We start from the raw sequence: 19,383 nt of genomic DNA on the forward strand, positions 1-19,383 counted from the left end.
AGAGAGTTCAACAGCTACGGCCATGACGTAGAGCCAGAAAAGGTATCGATTTACTACATGCAGCATATAGAGGTTCGTGAAGCGCGCCAAACTCCTGCCCAAAGAACGCCGGCCTAAGCTTTTGATGCATCATATACACATACTCGAACCTACAGGGCCTCAGCAGCAGCCTTGGCCTTCTCAACCTTCGCACGCTTTCTGCGCAGGTTCTCAGACTCGTTTTCGCGCTTGTTCTCTCCGTATTCGATACGCTTGAGCAGCTTGCGCTTCTTGTTAGACAACATCATCTTTTGCCTCTCGCGCTCCTCCTCTTCAGCGCGCTTCTTCTTCTCGGCCTTCTTGCGGATAACAGCGTTCTCCTCTTTCTTGGTCGGCTTCTTGACCTCGAGCTTCTTGCCAGTGGCCTCAGCTTCCAGTTCACGCTGGTGCTGAAGACGGGCAGCCTCTCCTTCTGAGATGTCCGACTCGGCATCGGAGTCAAAGCCGTCAAACTCCTCACCACCCGCGCCGGCTTCATCTGATTCGTCGTCATCGCTGTCGTCTTCGGAGTCGTCAGCGACATCCATGCCCTCGCCAACTTCCACGGAGCCTTCACGGTCAACGATGGCGTCCATGTCTTCGTCTCCATCAACGTCGAAAGTGGCCTCCTCGTCATCGTCCTCAAAGGCCTCAGCCTCACCCTCTGGTTGTTGTGCCGCGAGAGGCAGGTTGGGGTCGTATTCGCCCTTCTTTGGCTTGACCCAAGGGCTGAGATGGGGCGGCAGATCTGCGCCGGGAGCGTAGTGATCTGGTCGCAACAGCTTGCCCTGGTTTATGCTGTCCCATACCCACTGTGGCTGAACGTAGGTGCGTCCAGGCATCATCGAGTATGGCCATTGGGCCTTGGGAGCAGCAGCACCGTCCTCCTGTGCAGGAGCACCGTTGGAAAGCGCGGGTCGATCGACGATCTGATGTGTGATGTTCGGGTCCGACTCGTTGGTTGTGAAGGCGCCATCGCCTAGCGTTCCGTCCCAACCCACTCTCTTGCAGCCGAATGCCTTTAGTATGAACTCGAGCGATGCTCTGGGTGTCTCTCGCGCCAGATAGAAGGTGAAGGGCGCAAACAAGGATGCGATCTCGGCGCTGCTTGCTTGAGGCTGGGGCAGGATATCGGCGTCGGGCGCAGTAGGCTCGAACTTGTCAATCTCGTCGTTGGCCTCCTCTTCGTCGTCCTCGGTGACAACCTTGGCCACGGCAGTGGTGCTCTCCTCTTCTTCAGCATCGGGCATAGCTGCAAGCCTGTCCGCAATCGCCTGTGCCTCGGGGTTGACCGCACCATTCTCATCGTGGCCGTTTGCGTCGTTGGTAGCGGTGGCCTTGCCCTCAAGCTGGAATGCAGCAAGCTCACCTCCCTGCTCGTCGCTCTTTGCGTTGAACTTGGGGGGGTATACCAGGCCGACCGAAGTGTAGAGGCGGTAGTTGACGAAGCCGAGGAGGGTCGTGTAGAACTCGACGAAAGTGCCCATGATCCTGAAATCGATATCGCCGCCTGTTCGCTGGACGAACCTGTACGGGACCAGCCAAAGGATGTCTTGACCCTGGATCGTCGCCTGGTAGTAGATACCCTTGATGGAGAGGAAGGACTTGCGGAGGGCGTGGGAGGTGATTACGTAGTGCTCGAACTCGCGGGTCAGTCGCTGGCAGAGGGCGATGGTTTTGGCGGGGACGTGGTCGCTCGAGGGGAGGTTGGCGAAGAGGAACAGCATGGAGAGGGCATCGTCGAGGTCGCGCAGGGCGTCGACGAAGGTAGGGTAGCGCTCCTTGATGATGTGGTCGAGCTTGACCTTGGGCATGAGGTTCTTCTCGAGGCGCGATGCATCGCCAGACTCGCCGCGACCAAGAGCGCGACCGATCTTCTTTGCGACAGCCTTGTGCTCGCGGAACTTGGCCAGCAGCGGCTCGTGGAGCAGGTACTGGATATCCTTGGTGTAGTAGAAGGTGGTGGCGGCGGTCGAGCCCCTCGAGACCTTCTTCTTGTTGCGCGGCTCACGGGGGTAGATTCCCTTGAAGATACATAGTCGTCTGAAGTCGGGGAGCGAGATCTGAAGCTTCTTCACGGCGCGCGTGCGGGTGATGTAGTTCTTGGCCGCACCGGAGGTGCCTGTAAACGGATTAGCAAGATATTTCTCTCGATGATTGACGGCAATGCGCACCCTTCTTTTTTGAGCGACCAGCCATTGTAGAGAGAGGATCAAATCGCGATTCTGTCGGTGCAGACGGTCGAACTTTTGGCGGGCGCAAAAAAGTTAGAGATGCGGCCAACTAGCGGACATGGATCCGGCGTTAGCGCGACCAGGGTCCACCGACATGCATCTTGCCAGAACTCCAGCGCCGAGGTGTCGAGAACCGCCATGGAGCCAATGAGTGCATAGCGCATAGTCACCATGGCCATTGACACGCAGCACAAGATGCTGCTCTTTGCAGCCGCCGCTGCCGTGCGCCTGCTCCTCTTCACTGTCTTTCCCGCCCTGCCAGACCTCCTCGCCGGACGTGTCGAGGTGTCAACACCCGTGACGAGCTTCAAGAGATGTATGTACCTGGGATAGTCTGTGTCTAGCATTACTGACACCCACCAGTGCAAGAGGGCGTCTTCCTCTACACCCACAATGTCTCTCCCTACGACGGCGGCGTATACCACCAGGCACCCCTCCTGCTGCCGCTCTTCTCCCTCTTCCCCAACCCGGCCCATGCCCCGCTGGCGATCAACATCTTCTATACCATCGTCGACTTACTAAGCGCAAATGCCCTGGCTCAGGTGGCAGAGAGCGGCTTCGCGTCAATCACGCGCCTGTTTGCTTCCCCGCGGAAGGACTTGAGATGGAGTAGTGTGGCTATTGCAGCAGGGTATGCCTATCACATCCCTCTATAGGATATATATTGACAACTTTCAGCTTCCTCTTCAATCCCTTCACAGTTCTGACCTGCGTCGCGCGCTCCACCTCGGCCCTGACGAACCTCTTCATCCTCACAGCCATGGCCAAGGCGTCCCAAGGAGCCAGCTTCACCTTCATATTGGCCACAGCTTTCGCATCGTACTTTGCCATGCACCCCATACTTCTCTTCCCTCCACTGATGGTTCTCCTCTACGATGCGAAGACTTTGAAGAAGAACACTGCGCCGGATGTCGCATCCTTCATCATAACCCACACTCTTGGCATCGCAGGCGCAATAGCCATCCTGCTCACTGGCTCTGCGTTCTTGATGGGCTCGTGGGACTTCCTGTCGGCGACATACGGTGTGCGCCTTCTATTACCTGACCTCACGCCGAATGTTGGACTTTGGTGGTACTTCTTCATCGAGATGTTCGACTCTTTCCGCGAGTTCTTCCTCGGCGTATTCTGGCTACACGCGGCGTCGTATATGCCAGGTCTTACCATTCGCCTTCACAAGCAGCCATTGTTCGTTGCTTGCAGCTTGACCGGCGTGTTCGCCATTTTCACACCATACCCGAGCATAGCGGATGCTGCGCTCTACCTGTCCTTGGTACCCATGTTCCGTCATCTGTTCCCTCGTGAGTGTTACTTTCTTTCAAACTCATATAGCAATACTAACTGTATCCCAGTCATGCGCTACACGTTCTTGGCTTCGTCCGCTATCTTATACACATCGTTCCTGGGCCCTGCCTTCTACCATCTTTGGATTTACGCAGGATCGGGAAACGCCAACTTCTTCTATGCTATCACGCTGGTCTGGAGTTTGGGATTGTCCATTATTCTAGGAGACTCGCTATACGCAGCATTGCGGGATGAGCTGGACGTGGAGAGACCCGAATTGCTGGGTAAAGAAGTACGTAGGATATAGCTTCTTCGTACGTTGGCCTATGCCCCGTCATCTTTAATCGACTCGAGAATAGACCGGAAGATATGCGCAATGTCCTGTGGTAAACAAGCGTGACCTTCGATGGCATAACCAGAAAGGTCTCGTCGTCAACAACGCCAAGCTTTTCGGGAACTTGACGATACCACTCGACGTCCAGCGCAGACAAAATGCCTCGCACCTACGGATATGGCTGCCTAGACACGTGGTATCCTTCTCAACCAAACTCACTTGCACCATATGCTGCCACACAGTAATCTACTGGGCCACTAAAAGCGAGGTGAAGCTGCTTTTCTAGCTCTCCTCACCTTTTCTCATCACTCTCACCGCGACTACGAGTAGCTACAGAAAAGTAATTTCCTTACTGCTTAAAGCTGCCATCTCGCTGCTCTAGCCCAGCATATAAGGCTCGTATCCCCTCGTCTTTCTCTGCCTTCTTCACTCCTCCACCACTCTCTCATCAGTACTCCGATTCGGACTCCGACAACTACAAACACTACAACACTATCAGCACGACCAACATTCATCATGGCCAAAGACGACCTAACCCCCCGCGAGAATGAGGTCCTCGCCCTAGCATGGCAGTGCTTCGAGCAAGAGCCCAAGGTATACCTCCCATCCCATCCACTCAGCACACTCAACTAACACTTCACTTCAGGTCGACATGAACAAACTCGCCGCCCTAACAGGCTACACCCCCGGCAGCGCGGGCTTCACCATGGGCAAGATCAAGCGCAAGCTCAAGAACAAGACCGCCGGCATCTCCGAGGACAGTCCTGCTCCAAAGTCACGCTCCGGCCGCCCCAGAACCGCTACTGCTACCTCCACGCCCAAGAAGCGTGGCGCCACCGCCGCTGCTCCCGCCTCAGCTTCCAAGCGCCGTGCCGCCCGCCAGCCCGCTTCTTCCGCGTCCGACGGCAACAATGATGATGATGACGATGACGACGACTTCGGTCTCAACGGTCCCAAAGTCAAAAAGGAAGAGCCTGCCTTTGACGATGGCTTTGATCTCGTCGAGGAAGATGTCCCCAGTCGCGATGCCATGAGCTACGGTTTCCTCGATGGCATCGAGACCTTTAGTGCTGCTAAGGGAACCGGAAGGAACGCGTCTAACGGGTACCGTACGGTACAGTTGGAGGAGGATGAGTAGGTGTCTTGGGGGAGATGTGGGGCTAGTGATGGGAAGGCGATGGCGTTTGCATGCGTATTCGGTTGAGATGCGGGAAAAGTGTGGGCTTGTATGGCGTTTTCATGGGGTGGGCTGACGACTACATCGTAGTGATTGTGGTCTTTTCATCAAATTTCATATATGCCTGGTGTACTTCACGTGGCCTGCCGGGAAAATGTGACATCGTGAGACATACTGACTACCTCCAGGCTGCCACAAAAATGAGTCGTCTGTCAAGTTTTGCGGCATTGTCACCGCCAGGATACGAGATGTTCTGAACGTGTGAACAGGCTTGCGATACGCTAACTACGGGATATGATTACAGCAGAACGCTAGCCTGACCTAGATCCGATCCCTCTTTCCTATATGAATACATCCCATTCCCGATCGCCGATGTTGCGCCTTCGATACATCTATCTTACATGCTTTCCTCACATAGCAGACACTCAGACATTCAGAGCGCAGAGATGGCTTCGAGCAGCACATCCAGCGCCCGATCACCGACTCCCTCCAAGCCCTCCCTGAGAGTCCAAGCAACGTCACTCTGTAGACCCAGCGGCACGTAAACACCACCCTCGTCCTTGTTGACTTCCATCCTCTCTCCCAGCCTACTCGTGTGCTCCCACTCTCTAGCCGCCTTCTCTGCGTTCTCAATGACTTTACTCGGGATACCGCACATGGCCGCGCAGTGCATACCGAAACTACCTTCAGCGACACCCTCCTCAAGCTTGTAGAGGAAGGTGATGGACTTGGAAGCATCATCCACATGAATACGCATACGCTTGTTCACGACTTCAGGGTGCAACTCGAACTCCTTAGCTAGAGAACGGTAGTGAGTGGCGAAGAACCCGACGCAGCCCACGCGTGTGCTGATGTCGTGCAGAACGGCTTGCGCAACGGCCACACCGTCGTAAGAGGATGTACCGCGACCGAGCTCGTCGAGAATAACAAGAGATCGAGGAGTCGCTTCCGAAAGTATCTTCTGTGTTTCTGACAGCTCGACAAAGAAGGTGGATTGAGCTGCGAAGATGTTGTCATTGGCGCCGAGACGGGACATGATGCGGTCGACAGGTGTGAGTCTGGCGGATGTGCAAGGCAGATAACAACCGACCTGTGCGAGGATGACCGCTATGCAAGTCATACGAAGGATAGTCGATTTACCGGCTGCGTTGGCACCAGTCAGTAAACTGATGTTGGCAGAGTCGCCGCCTAGTCTGATGTCGTTGGGAATGAAGTCGTCGACTGTGTTGAGCATGCATGGGTGACGAAGCTCTTCTAGCTCAACGACAGTTCGGTTACCCTCCTCGAACACTGGACGACAACTGGGCTCTCCGAGTGAAGCAGACGCCTTTGCGAGACTGATCAGGCAATCCAGTTGAGCGATGATCTTGACTGCCGCGAGCCAGACCTTGTAATCCTCATCGAAGCGTTGGCAGAAGCGAGTGGCAACTTCGCGTGTAATCTGACCATGCGTCTCCTGCGCTTCTTGTAGTGCTCGCACCAGCTTCCTCAGTTCAGGAGTGTAGTAGCGAGTAACCTTGGCAGTGGCGGACATTTGATCCCAGTTGTTGGGAACTTTGACCTTCTTGGGTACCTCTAGTTGGTAAATTTCCTTGCCAATGTCGTTGTATTGAACAGCATTAGAGCCGAGCTCTTTGCGGGCCTTCTTCAACAATACATCGAGATTTGCTTTGCAGGTGTCGATCTCCTCCTGGCTGTTATCAAAGTCTTCTTCGATGCCAGGCTCAGGAATGAGTAGTCCTTCTTTCCGTGCGATGTCTCGATCGAAAGCTGAACTCCATTTGGATAGAGACGCAGCCAGGTCAGGCATAGAGGAGATAAGTTGACCAATGATACCTTCACCCTCGCTGAACTGCTTCAACAGGCTAATGGTATACTCAATCTGCTCGAAACCCTCCAGCACCTTGAGGAAGTCTTGCGCTCTGCATCGGCCCGCATGCACACGAGAAATGAGACGCTCGAGATCTGGCAACTTGCTAAGGGACGCACTGAAATTGTCCATGATGGTAGAATCGGCATTCAGTGCATCAACAGCATCTAGGCGAGCGTTGATCTTGGCTGCATCTGCGAGAGGATGACACACCCATTGTCGCAGTAATCGCTTGCCGAATGGGGTGATGCAGCGGTTCAGCATAGCGAACAGAGTACCCTCGGTTGATCCATCGAACGTGTTGGCGAAAATCTCCAGGTTGATCAAGCTCTGGCCGTCGAGGACCAGACTTGTGGCTTTCCGGATGGGGTCGTACCACTGAAAGTTTCCGAGTGTGACCAGATCGCGCTCGATCATCAGCGTCCGCAGGTATTGAAGAAGAGCACCAAATGACGACATGATCAGCTCCTGCTCTCGGGCTTCACGGAGGACCGGTGGCCATGCCTCAATGTTGTCTTCTGTGGGTGACTCAAAGTAGTTGTTCGCTTCAATCTCTCGGATGGTGATGTCTGCTGGCCAGAACTCCTTGTTGGGCTTCAAATAGTTCCAGATAGTTGTGGGTGGCGTGTTGTTCTTGAGTATCCGCAGAGCTTTCGCAGACACACATGATTTCTCCAGGAGTAGCTCACCGGGCCTCATCTGCGCAATGAGGGTTTCGAACTTGGTCATATCGACATCGTCAGTGAACTCGCAAAGCTGGAACTGTGCAGTAGCAGTATCGACAAAGGCAATTCCAAAGGCTGGCAGGTTGTCGCGGTCGATCTCCTTAATGGCCATGCAGTATGTCGACATCTCGCTCTGAAGCATGCCGGTATCCACAAGTGTACCCGAAGTGAGTACTGTAGCCAGCTCTCTTCGGATCACTTTATTTTCCTTGCCACCCTTCTTTGGCGTCTTGCCCTTGTCGTCACGCTCACGCATCTCCTTGCCTAGAGCCGACTCCATTTGGTCAACTCTAGCAACCTTGTGGCCTGCTGCTACAAACTGGGTAGCCCACATGTCCAAGGAAGCCTCTGGTACACCGACCATCCTCATATTGACCCGATCAGTCAATTTGAGATCGAAGAGTTGGTGGCCTATAGAAGCATCCTTCTCATAGAGCTCGTAGAACTTGCCCTTCTTGAAGAAGACGACGGTGTCCCACCACTTGCTCTTAATCTCCCAATACTGCTTCTCAAAAGCAGAAAACTTATCCCAAGCACCTGGGGGGATGAAAAGTGTGCGGGGGTCGTAGTCGGGATGATCGACTGGATGCCGATCAGCGTCCATCTGGTGTGCGAGCCATGGGTATCTCGTCTCGGGTTCAGAAGCGCTCGGTCGTTCTTTGATCTTCTTGCTGGGGTCTTTTCTCGTTGCTTGTACAGCTGTGCGAGGCTTGAACACCATTGGGTTTTCCGGATCGTAGATCCATTGCTGTGCGGTGGACGTGCTATTCATTACGACGTCGCCATCGTCCTCTTCATCCTTCGCCTCGATCATAGGTGGTGACGATGCTGGGGATGCTTTAGTACGAGCCTTGGGTGCTGCTGAACGTTTGCGCTTCTTTGAGACGACTTCCTCATCGGAATCGTCTGGGACAACGAAGTCATCAACATCGTCGTCGTCTTCCTCGAGCATTGCCTTCTGTGTGGCCGCGTCTAATCCGAACTCGTCATCTGAATCGTCTTCGATGGTGACTCGCTGGCGTTTCGTAGCTCTACCTCTCGCATTGTTTGCAATTGGACCCAGCACATCTTCGTCGTCGTCATCTGACTCGGCGTAGTTGACGGGCTTTCGTGCCTGAAATAGAATGTCAGTAAATGCAGTTGGGTACGCAATGGCACGTCTCGCGTACCTTGCGTGTTGGGCTACTGGGAATGGCATCTGTATGCTTGGCCAGTATGTTCTCCTTGTTCCTCCCCACTGTCAATTCATGCTCCTGTTTGATGGGACTCGAGTAATCGGGAGCGTCGCTGCTTGGTACGGGAGTGATGGCGGCAGGCGGCTTGTCGAAGGCCTTCTTCGCCAATTTCGATGTAGGCGTCTTGTTGACTGGTGTGGCATCGGACGGCGCGGGGCTTGGTGAGTTGGTAGACTTCTTCTGGAAGAACCCTAGGATGGACTTTTGGCCCTTGGCCGATTGCGACGCGGAGGCGGGCTGCTTCTTCTGTGAAGCGCGAGGTGTCGACATCTCATTGCCTTCCACGCCACGAACCATGATTGCGGTGGTATGGGGATGCACAAAGTGAGGTATTGAGAGTCTAGTGCTCTCAACGGCTGTCGCTGCCAAATCCCGGGGAAGGAAGGGACGCGTCGGACGCGTTGCGCTAGTCCGCGTCGGCACTTAAGTGGCTTGGCAGATGATGCAACGCGCAGATGCTGTCCATCAGTAACAATAGAAGCGCTCGAAGGAGAGTTTTATACGATGCACATATTTCATGACGAATTCTTGTTCTAGCGGTTGCTTTCATTTGTTTTACTATCCTACAGCAGATGCCTAGGTTATCTGATTCTTCCTTCATGCGCTCAGACCAGCAGTCCGACTTGTCAAGCGTAAACCGATGCAGCGCATCGGTCAACACTTGAACTTCGTGGTCATCTTGCATACGCACTCATTCATAGACTATCGTGCCACTTCTCATCCATCATCATCGTGAGTGCTGTACCTTGCAAGGCTGTTAGACTACCAATTGCTGCCCAAACTTCGTGCATCGATTGCCGATACCTGAGGGTCTTCGCGAATCCTATTTCGCCTTGCCCTTGGCCGCCTTGCTCTTGTCCACCTTTGTGGGTTGAATTCGCGCCATCATCTCCTCCTTGGTGATGAGATGGTCAACGCGCTCGAGCAGACCCAACAAACTCTTCATGTTTCCACTCCATTCGTTCAGCACATCGTCTGCGTCCCTGGGCTTCGAGAAAGTGACGATGCGGGCGGGTCGGTCAATCTTGGCGTAGATGGTCTTTGCAGACACCAGCTCGCTAATGTTCTTCTCCGTCTCATCCTCGGTCAGATCTAGCAGCTCTGTCAAGCGTGGGATCTGAATACGTGTGTAGTACTTGGCCACGACGCGAACGTTGTGCTCGATGACACGCTTGCGGAGATCCTGCCACCTCTGGAATGCCTTGGGGTCATCCGAGTCGTCCTTCTCCGCGTCGAATACATCAGTCTCCGTGAGGTGAGGCCCGAACTGCTTCGCAACCATCGGCCACCTCATCAACTCAGGCACAGTGAAGAGCTTAACTAATTGTGCGTCTTGTGGGATCTGAGAGTTGCGCGAGTCGCGTTGGATGCGGTGGATGAGATCGGACTGTTCGTTGTCGTACGGTGCGAGTATGATGAAGTAGATGACGCGCTGGAGGATCTGCAGTTATGTTAGTAAGAGCTGCAAATGTGACCAGGCCTCTGAACATACTGCTCGAAGCTTGTTGGGGTCCTCCTCCACAGCCTCGGTATCCAGTACTTGTCGGTAGTGCTTGCAGACGTCCAGGTACTTGTTGTCGTGCTTGGCCAGGGTAATCTGCTGCTCGTAGTACTTGAGCTTCAGGTCCGTTACATCGTCCTCAGGCTCAATGGGCGGGTCGTCGGCGCTCCGGTTCTTCTCCTTTTCTTCCCGCTCCTTCTGGTCCTTCTCCAGCTGCTCGGGGGTCTTCTTCGGTCTCCGCGCAAAGTACCGTGTGCTAATCTTCCTGCTCAGAATACCGGCCTGTGTCCAGTCGCCCTTTTGTATGCATAGCGCCACTTGTTGTAGGATGAATTCGGTCTTCTCGCGACGGGTCATGGAACCAAAGGTCTCGACTTGCAGCTCACAAAGGATATCCGTCGCTGAATCGATATCGCCCTGCTCCTTCTTGATGTTGGACAAGATGCGGGTTACTCGGGCACGCTCGACTTCGACGAAGATCTACCATCGTGTCAGCAACAGCCTGTATGTTGTTCGTTGGGTTCGCCTACCTTGCCTTCTGTGACTGTCCGCAGCGTCTCGATGACGGACAGCTTTGTCTCTAGGTTTGGAGTCTCATCCAGGAATCCCATGACTGTCTGCACCATCTTGGTGGTGGCCTGCTTCAGCTGTCCATGCTTCTTGGAGAGGAGCAGGACCTGCTCGTTCATCAAGTTCCAGTCCTTCGCATTCTTTGCTATTGTGACGATGGCGATTATGACGCGGGAAGTCGAGGCGAGATCTGAGGCCTGGAAACAGTCAGAATATGATTGTGCGCAAGGGATACGTGGAGGCGTGCCTGACGAGTCTGCTTCTCGAGCGTGAGCAGCTTGTCGATTCCAGCTTGCGGGTTGCTCTGGTCAACTACATTAGCTTCGCTTCAACTTTGATAGCCATCAGACATACAGAAGCTAGCTTCTCCGCCTCTGGGATAGCCGCATCGACCTCCTTGGTAAAGTCCTTGTCGGCCTTGAGCACTTCTCCGCTAGACATGGTGGCGGGGTCGTGGGGTTTATCTGTCAGGTGTCGGGGTATTTGCTATCTCCAAGGTAAAGTAGAGACAGCGAGTACTAGTATCAGATGCGAGAGGGGAAGGCGTGGGATGGGGCGGCGACGTTGTTTGGTCGTGTTGCGGCTCGTCAGTGATGTAGAGATCCACACTCCGAGCTGGGGCGCTTTGGCCACCGCCTTGCGCTAGGTCCAAACATCCGCCGACGAGCCTCATCTAGGAGCAGGCGCGTCTCTTACATCACACCTGCATCGGCCCCTGCGCGAAACATGCCACACTCTTTTCGATCATGAAGTCTAACAGCTATTTATAATGACAACGACAGCTTACTGAACTTCATCAACCCCATGTACGACTTACAGATGTAACCTTCTAGAATCTGCGTCCCAATTGGAAACTCCGTAACCTGTTTCCTAGAGGACTTTCGTTTGAAGCCATGGCTTAAAGACTGATCAAGGCCTGTAGGATATCTGACTCTCCTGAAGCCAACTCTTAAAGAGCTCAATAACACTAGTACTTTGTTGTATGACTGCAACATCGTGGGCTGGGCACTTTGCACACTCCAACCAAGCAAAAGTTGAACTTTCGAAAATGAATAGTACTTCTAACGACGCTCTTCCGCATACGTGTGTACAAATAGCTTTCCAGTCGGTCTCCCGGTACCCAACGATTGCAGCGGTCAAAGGAGCCTCTCCTACAGGCGCGATCTCTTAACGCGATCCTCTTCATCCACCTCCTCGCATTCAACCAATTCGTCATGACTCCGGCGACGAGGTGTTACTTGGAAATCCGGTTCGGCCAGCGATACCACATCCACTTCATCCATATCCCGCATCGCTTCTTCCACCTCATCGTCATCAAACTCATCTGAACTAGTATCAGAGACTGTATCAGAGACCGTATCGCCCTCTTCGTCCACTTCTCCCCGGCCTGGCCAACTAAACGTAAACACCGGTCGTTGGAAATTTACCTCCCCTGTTTGACCCGGCAGCCGCTTTCCACCCACGGTGCTCCTACCCACAACCATCATGAGATCTTCCTCTCCATCTCCTTCATCAGTAGTGTCGCTCCACTCACTTTCCTTCCCCTCATCTTCCGAGTCTAGATCCACGTCTGTGAAACCCGCGAAACGACCTTTGTTCATGTCTTCATCCGTTTGAGGAGTTTCATCTTCAGCCGCTGTCAATATTTTCAGCTCTTCTTCTTCGGCGACTCCAAACTCGTCGTATGCGGAGTTGTTCGCAAAGCTCGTATCGACCTTGATACTACCGTATGGACTTGCGTGTTTGCCTTTCTCGTAGGACTTAGAAGTGCGATTATAGCACAATGACCGTCGGGTGGACGGAGAGGGGAGGTCGTCCGGGAAGTATACGCCGATCATGGGAGTGGATGGTACAAAGGAAGAGGACCGACTTTGGGGTGAAGAAGATGGCGGTGGAGGTGAAGATGTGTACACGGTGGAACTGGCGGAAGTCTTAGATCGGGGAGAGGCAGTCGGAGAGTCCGCTCGGGCGGCTGCGCGGTCGGCAGGCGGCGAGTCTGAATGATCTCTGAGGTAATAGTCTGCGGTACTGTCGTCTGCCTCCTCTGTCCCATCGGAAGCCCCATTGGAGTACCGTGACGTTTCTGAATCCATCTCAGGAGCCTCGGGTGGAGAACATGGCAGTTCATCGCTGCTAACAGAGTCGTCTCGTAGTTTATTGCCCTCGCCGTGCTTTCTCAAATGCCTCGTCGGGACGAAGACATCACTCCACCCCTCCCCAATAAATGGACTCTGCGCCGCCAGTTCCAGCGCTTCAATACAACTATTCGCCTCCGTCACCGCCACCGGAATCGCAAGACCATCCCGTCTAGAGTCCTCCTCCCACGCCCTCTCTCCCATCGCGAAGTCCTCATACGTCCCAACCAAATTCGCCCACCTCTTTTTCTCCACAATCCACAACCCCTTCGCCGCAAGATATATCGCATACTCTTCAGGGTCAATAATATGGACCCCCGCTTCGTTTCGACCTGGCCTATAAGGTCCACCGACGATGCGCCAGACATGCGCGATGCGTTCGAGAGAAGCGAGACATTGTTTCATGATGCAGACTGGACAAATTTCGATTTCGACGCATGGGTTACCGGGGTGGATGGTGTGTTTGCAGACGCGCGCGACGAGGAGGTCCGATGGTCCTCTCTCTGCCTCTTTGTCGTCGACGTCCGTGAAGATGTGGGCGAGGTCTGTGTCGCGACCGTGGAAATGCTCTTGGACGCGCGGTGTGTTCATAAAGGCTTTGAAGACTGGCGGACTGGGTATACCGCCGATGCTTTCCTGCTGCACCGCATATACGGTCTTTTTCCATGCTTGCCAGGTCAGGTATAGCGACTGCTGTTCGGGATCGTCGATGTTGGCTTGCCAGTTGACAAAGTGTGGGTATAGATCTGGTCCGAAGATGAGAGCGCTGGCTCTTGTATCGGTGAGCGGGCGGGTTATCGCATTGGCGGAGTGAAGGGCGTTGGTGACGGTGGCGATCGGGATCGGCGCCATAATGATATGATATGTTTGTTTCGGATGTACGACATGTGAAGTGGGGAATTAAGTGCGTCGGTAAAGTTGTTCAGTTAGGCACGATCGATGTGAGTCAGGTAATAGGGCAGTCAGTGGTTCTTTCACTGAGTCGTTCCGAAGGTACGTGCAGAATGTACCTGCGTACTCTCACCTGGCGGTTGGATGCAATTAACGTTGCTCTTTTTGATACTACGTTTTGTATGAAGATTTGTAAAGTTTAGTAGAAGCTTTCCATGTGCAGGGCGTTGTTCTACCATGGTTGGTGATGCACCAAAATGTGTACCCACTCACAGCTGCCTCAAAGCAAATGTGTATCAGATGACAGCACATTACCGAACAAAAGAAATCGTAATACCGAATCCTTACGCTGGGTAACGATGCTTCACAGTATGGACAAGAACCACAAAATTTGAAAGATTGATTAAATTCTTTGCTCTGCTGAGATTGGAAAAAGTGTGGACCTGTGAAGCTAGGGGTAGATGTCCGTATGGCGGTATCGCAGTAGAACGAAAGAAGAAGACCTGTCCTCGAGATGGCCAGCCGATTAATGAACCTCCTGCGATGATAACAAAGAAGACGTGAAGAGACGTGAAGCCCGCCTGACTCTCGTGTGCCACCCTGAAAGCGAACGTAGACATGTCCTGCAATATCCAGTGCGTGTCTACCGTACCGCAACACCTGGTGGTCCCTCTCAAAGGAGGCAGCAACAAACCGACGTCCACGCCGCTACGCATATGACCTCGAAAATACCCTCATGCGCGGCATGGCGTTCCGGCGCAGGGGCAGAGGGTACGGCATGCCGGGAACATAGCGATCGATTATGACCCAGCGATCGGCTGGCACGTATCGATCGAGCTTCAGCCGTCTGCGTGAGCGTCCTCGTTCATCCACGACCCGGTTGATCTTCCCTTGTGCCAGCCAGATGGCTTCCTTTCGTTCCACCGTCAAGGTGATGTCGCGTGGGAGCCTTCGTAGAATCCATACGTGACGACCCTGGCCGTCCATAGCGGCGTCGATATCTCGCTGGAGGATGAAGAGTCGGTTGACGGAGTTTGGGTGGATTGTTTGGCCGGGGTAGGTGCATAGTCTGATCAGGTCGATGATGCTGTTTCGCTTCGGCGCGGCCCATGGCTGACGCGCGGGAGAGCTTGAGTACTGGTATGACGAGGATCCGGTTGAAGTGTCGTAGGCGAAGTTGCGCGGCGCGTCTTGGGAACCATCGATAGACTCGCTCTTGATGAAGACGAGGGCTTCTTCACGGGCTTCTTCGCGGGCCTTCCGGGCTTTGCGCTGCCTCTTGGCTGCTCTCTTGCTTGTCATCGTAGTCCGTTGCTTGGGTATTCTTACTTCTCTGGTCTGCTGCTGCTTGTCTTCTTCTAAGAACTGTTGTTGAAGTCTGGTTTCGAGTAGATGTGGGCGAGACACTGAGGTGAGTGGTGATGCGGTGAAAAGAGCAGGTGGTGAGTTGTTGATGCTGCTTTCCGATGCTACTTCCGCAGGAAGGCGCGCTCCTGAGGCATCCATCCCAACTGGTAATGGCAGTGTGTTGGCGTTCTCCTCTGGGTAGGTGCATTCTACTGCTTCAGCAGCACCAGCATCGTTCCTCGCGCGTTGAAGTCTTTCGTATTTTAGTTGCGCTTTCGTCCGCCTCCTCCTTGGTTTCTTGTCCTTTCCTCGACCACATGGCGCCGCATTTCCGCCTGCCTTCTTCTGTGCGGTAGGTGCACTTCGGGTGACTCTTGCAGCGATTGGTACTTTCTGCGCGGTAGTTGTACTTCGGGTGACTCTTGCAGCAATTGGTACTTTCTGTGCGGCAGTTGCACTTCGAGTGATTCTTGCAGCGAGTGGGATCTTTTCCGCCTTTGGCTTCGAGACGTGGCCATTCGGAGCTGTCTGTGGGGAAGTAGGCATCGCCTTCGTTTGACTTCGCGTGGGTTGCTCTCGCCGCAGCCAGTGTAGAATGTTGCCGTCCTTCATGTCGTTTTGGTAAAGTAGGTTGTTGAAGTGGGGCGTTTGAAAAATTGCCGTAAGTCACCCAAATTTTCTTATCGACAGTAAGTTCCTGTCGACTGAAATCCTTCTATCTCATCCAGTGTTTGAGGCGACGCGCTGTCCCTGGGGATACGCGTTGAGAGGTTCACGTGGTAGACACGCTAGCGAGTCAGGACGAGAAGGAACGAGGGGCACGAGGTGGCTGGGAAATGAGCAATTGAACAGATGTTCGATATGAAATCTAAAAGCGAGAATTCTTCTTTATGAATGTATGAACGAGATCTCCTCTCGGGCTCTGCGGACGCAGGCTTATCAATACATACGCTGAGCCGCGTTGGCGCATTGAAACCCCGCGCAGCTCATCGCGAGATATCGCTGTGAGCAACCCTGGAAACTACAAGCGTCTCCTCGTCGTTTCTTTTTCTCAGCTGAGCCCAAGGTTATCTCCACGCTCCTCGATCATCAGGTCCAGCTTCGATTGCGATTGAAATTGATGGCATTAGTCGTATGTTGTGTGTTCGTTCGGACTTCTTGCAACCTTGCTCAGGTGCCGTGGGTGCTGGTGAGGAGATGCGCGATGCCGTTTTCAGTTACGGCACGTTCGGTCCCACCCCTTGCTGCATCAAATCCCTATCAGCACCTTCTCTGTCTTTCGCGTTCGAGCCCGAGGGGTCTTTTCGCGAGGGAACTCTGGTTGTGTATATTGGCGGAGAGATATTCGGTAACAGTGGCTCCCACCGGCACCTCATACAAGGGAGAGACTAAACACCTGGAGCCTACGTTAACGTCAGGCCACCTGCTTTGCATGTTTTAATCATGAAGGCTATAGGGTGTTCAGTCTTTCCCTTGTATGAGGTGCCGGTGCAACGCATGCTTCGAGTTAATAGTGGACTGCTCAGGTGGTTCCTTCCAGGCTTGATCCCGTGCTTGCAGCAATAAAAGACGTCCCACAACAGACTTGCAACCCATCCGTGTCCATGTGCCATCATATCCCATGTTCCTCATCCCTCAACTTCCAACCCGACGTCTCACGATCACTCCACGCAAGCGAAATCCTGACCTTCAAACCCTCTTTCTCTGCAAGTACCCTGTTGACCTCTCTTAACATAGCTTTTGCGAAAAGCGCCGTCTCCAGAGTGTCCGCAGCGTGCAAGACCGGCAGTGTGAGTACACTCCAGCCAGCATCATTCCGTGAGGGACGAGCGTCGATACGCTGAGGAGATGAAGCAGGGTTCTTGATAGCAATTGCCCGCTCTCCATGTTTCATCTTTCTCATCTTGAAATTCGCTCTGTCCATCACTTTCTGCGCTATCCTGAGTGTTCTCCTTTGTTGCGCGCTGAGATAGATGGATTTGGGTACGTTGGTCGTAATATTCAAAGGTTCGCCGGTACCGACCATGGCTTTGTCTATTGCGTTTTGTAGGCCGCGCAGCCTATCAATCTCACTGGTTTCCAGATGGCGGTTGTGAGGCTCGCAAAATGCTCGGATGTTGGTCAGGGGTAATTCGCGAGTACGTCTCGTGCCTGTTGAGATGGTGGCCATGTGCGGTGAGCCTCCATCGTCGTCTCTCTTGATCTTCTTCCGCGCGTGCTGATCGTTTACTGCGGCTATGTAGTTGCAAACCTCGCCCACTCCCGGGTGGGCCTTACGCTTCCTGCCTACCGAGTCAAGGCTCATAATGTTGCGCGGGTAGTTCGGATTTGTGGAGTTTTGGTGTGTGAGAAACGACGTTGCACTTATCAGAGGGAATGTCGCTATTTGTTAGGAAATTCAGGCATTGTGTATGTATCTTGGGAGTCGTGAGTCACTCGTCGTTTATGGGTCATGGCAGTACCATGGGGTAGAACCAAATCTCGAGATTCTCGCACACAGACTGTGTGTCACCCACAAGAGGGAAGATGTACTAAAGGCAGCTTTTACGAATACATGCCATCACAGCCAAAAGAGGGGTTGTGTTATGTGCGGGCCTGAAGCATAGGGTACCACGGAAATGCAGCTCGAAGTGTGTAAGACCCTTTGTACCTAGGGCCAATGCCTGAGCGTACATTACTTCCACAACCAACAGATCTGTCCGCGCAAGCACGATGATGGTTTACATTCAGCGCGCTGCCCAACACAACATACAGGGCATAGCAATCGATTTGTCTCGTCCCAGCTAAACGGAACACGTATTACGTGGATGTGCAGCCTCAATCTTTGCTAACCAAGCATCCCTGCGTTCTTTCATCTCTGGGCTCAACCCCTGGTACCACTGCCTATACTCGCTGAACAGACGTTCCTGTTCCATGATTCTATGCCTTATTTTCTCGAGACCAAGCATCTTTCTTGGCTGGCCGCGATTTACTCCACTCTCGTGCACAAGGACTCTAGGCACGAAGATGAATTCGGTGGGGTGTTGCGGAGGCGGAGATGTCGCTGGCGTTGGACGATTTGCGGGCTGCATGTTCTGAGTTGGCGGACGGGGTTGAGTTGGCGCATGTATCTGAGACCGTTGCCCTCGAAGTCGTTGATTACGAGCTTGAACCTTAGCCCGCCGCTTCACAGGCGACATTTCCGCCTTGATCTCCACAGCTGAGACCTGACTTCCCCAGTTCTGTCTTCTCCACTGCATAACTGCCGTAAGCTTCTCCTGTGCTTCTGCAATCGCAGTCTCTTGTTCTGGTGTCAAGTTGAGCTCGCTTGCGCGAAGGCTCCTCGCAATGTTGATGCAAGGCCCAAAACCAGATAGTGCAGCGTCGACTCTTTTCTGTGTCTTGAATATCGTCGCTCTTTCTTTTCGAGTATGTTTTTTCCCAGGCGGGCCACATAGTTTGAAAAGCCAGATATCAGGGGTCGGTGGACGAGTGGCAAGATTTGGATATTGGTTGGAATTATTTTCGCCAGTTTGGTGGTGTTTCGTGGTGGGTATGCTGACGGGCGCGGTGTCGGTTCTGCACAACAACTCTGGAGATTCTTCTTTGATGTAAGGCATAGTCTCCGCATTATCCGTGTTTGCTCTTTGAACATCCTCTTGCCTTACTTCGGAATGAAGTTCGACTCTGCGCTCAACATCCCCGTCACCAACTCTTGTCCAACACCATCCCCCACCGGCCTCTGCTTGTAACTCCCCCATCTCCTCTGTCAACTCCTGCTTTGGCAATGTTCTGATACTGTCGCTCATGATGCGCTGCGTCTGATATGAGTGTTTGTGATGGTGCAGTTGCTGAAGTTCATAACTTGTTTACTACATGGCATGCGCGTTGCCATCGAGATAATCGTGATAAGCGCATCCGCTAGAAGAACCGTGCACCACTGCCCCTTCATCTCCTTCTGTTCAATGATTTAGGTGGAAACCCCGCAAGATACCTGCATACGCACAGAGAACCAGCAAGAGTGGAAAACACTTGTTCAAAAGATTACTATACTAACGATTATAGTAAGCATAAGGTAAAGTCGCT

General features: G+C 53.3%; 8 protein-coding genes across 8 annotated transcripts; 2 read left to right on the plus strand and 6 right to left on the minus strand.

Moving 5' to 3' along the window:
* Positions 1 to 149: 149 nt before the first annotated feature.
* On the minus strand, positions 150 to 2,217 carry NOP7 (mRNA-binding ribosome synthesis protein nop7; the record flags this gene model as incomplete). Its single annotated transcript, XM_049395937.1, has 2 exons — positions 150 to 2,140; positions 2,193 to 2,217. 2 exons carry the CDS (start codon positions 2,215 to 2,217, stop codon positions 150 to 152), a joined length of 2,016 nt encoding a protein of 671 aa, XP_049258341.1.
* Positions 2,218 to 2,423: 206 nt separating this feature from the next.
* J4E88_002273 (uncharacterized protein) lies at positions 2,424 to 3,840 on the plus strand (the record flags this gene model as incomplete). The annotated part of the gene is made up of 4 exons (XM_049395938.1): positions 2,424 to 2,568; positions 2,616 to 2,883; positions 2,931 to 3,550; positions 3,602 to 3,840. 4 exons carry the CDS (start codon positions 2,424 to 2,426, stop codon positions 3,838 to 3,840), a joined length of 1,272 nt encoding a protein of 423 aa, XP_049258342.1.
* Positions 3,841 to 4,383: 543 nt separating this feature from the next.
* On the plus strand, positions 4,384 to 5,005 carry J4E88_002274 (uncharacterized protein; the record flags this gene model as incomplete). Its single annotated transcript, XM_049395939.1, has 2 exons — positions 4,384 to 4,461; positions 4,514 to 5,005. 2 exons carry the CDS (start codon positions 4,384 to 4,386, stop codon positions 5,003 to 5,005), a joined length of 570 nt encoding a protein of 189 aa, XP_049258343.1.
* Positions 5,006 to 5,477: 472 nt separating this feature from the next.
* On the minus strand, positions 5,478 to 9,171 carry J4E88_002275 (uncharacterized protein; the record flags this gene model as incomplete). The annotated part of the gene is made up of 2 exons (XM_049395940.1): positions 5,478 to 8,753; positions 8,809 to 9,171. The coding sequence occupies 2 exons, from the start codon at positions 9,169 to 9,171 to the stop codon at positions 5,478 to 5,480; spliced, it is 3,639 nt and encodes a 1,212-aa protein (XP_049258344.1).
* A 526-nt stretch (positions 9,172 to 9,697) lies between these two features.
* J4E88_002276 (uncharacterized protein) lies at positions 9,698 to 11,386 on the minus strand (the record flags this gene model as incomplete). Its single annotated transcript, XM_049395941.1, has 5 exons — positions 9,698 to 10,315; positions 10,367 to 10,855; positions 10,906 to 11,142; positions 11,193 to 11,249; positions 11,300 to 11,386. The coding sequence occupies 5 exons, from the start codon at positions 11,384 to 11,386 to the stop codon at positions 9,698 to 9,700; spliced, it is 1,488 nt and encodes a 495-aa protein (XP_049258345.1).
* Positions 11,387 to 12,096: 710 nt separating this feature from the next.
* J4E88_002277 (uncharacterized protein) lies at positions 12,097 to 13,932 on the minus strand (the record flags this gene model as incomplete). The annotated part of the gene is made up of 1 exon (XM_049395942.1): positions 12,097 to 13,932. The coding sequence occupies one exon, from the start codon at positions 13,930 to 13,932 to the stop codon at positions 12,097 to 12,099; it is 1,836 nt and encodes a 611-aa protein (XP_049258346.1).
* A 747-nt stretch (positions 13,933 to 14,679) lies between these two features.
* Positions 14,680 to 15,930, minus strand: J4E88_002278 (uncharacterized protein; the record flags this gene model as incomplete). Its single annotated transcript, XM_049395943.1, has 1 exon — positions 14,680 to 15,930. One exon carries the CDS (start codon positions 15,928 to 15,930, stop codon positions 14,680 to 14,682), a length of 1,251 nt encoding a protein of 416 aa, XP_049258347.1.
* Positions 15,931 to 16,930: 1,000 nt separating this feature from the next.
* J4E88_002279 (uncharacterized protein) lies at positions 16,931 to 17,623 on the minus strand (the record flags this gene model as incomplete). The annotated part of the gene is made up of 1 exon (XM_049395944.1): positions 16,931 to 17,623. One exon carries the CDS (start codon positions 17,621 to 17,623, stop codon positions 16,931 to 16,933), a length of 693 nt encoding a protein of 230 aa, XP_049258348.1.
* Between the last annotated feature and the right edge of the window lie 1,760 nt (positions 17,624 to 19,383).

Source organism: Alternaria novae-zelandiae (genome assembly GCF_023758075.1).
Source record: "Alternaria novae-zelandiae strain BMP 2774 chromosome Unknown scaffold_3, whole genome shotgun sequence".
NCBI classification, from domain to species: Eukaryota; Fungi; Ascomycota; class Dothideomycetes; order Pleosporales; family Pleosporaceae; genus Alternaria; species Alternaria novae-zelandiae.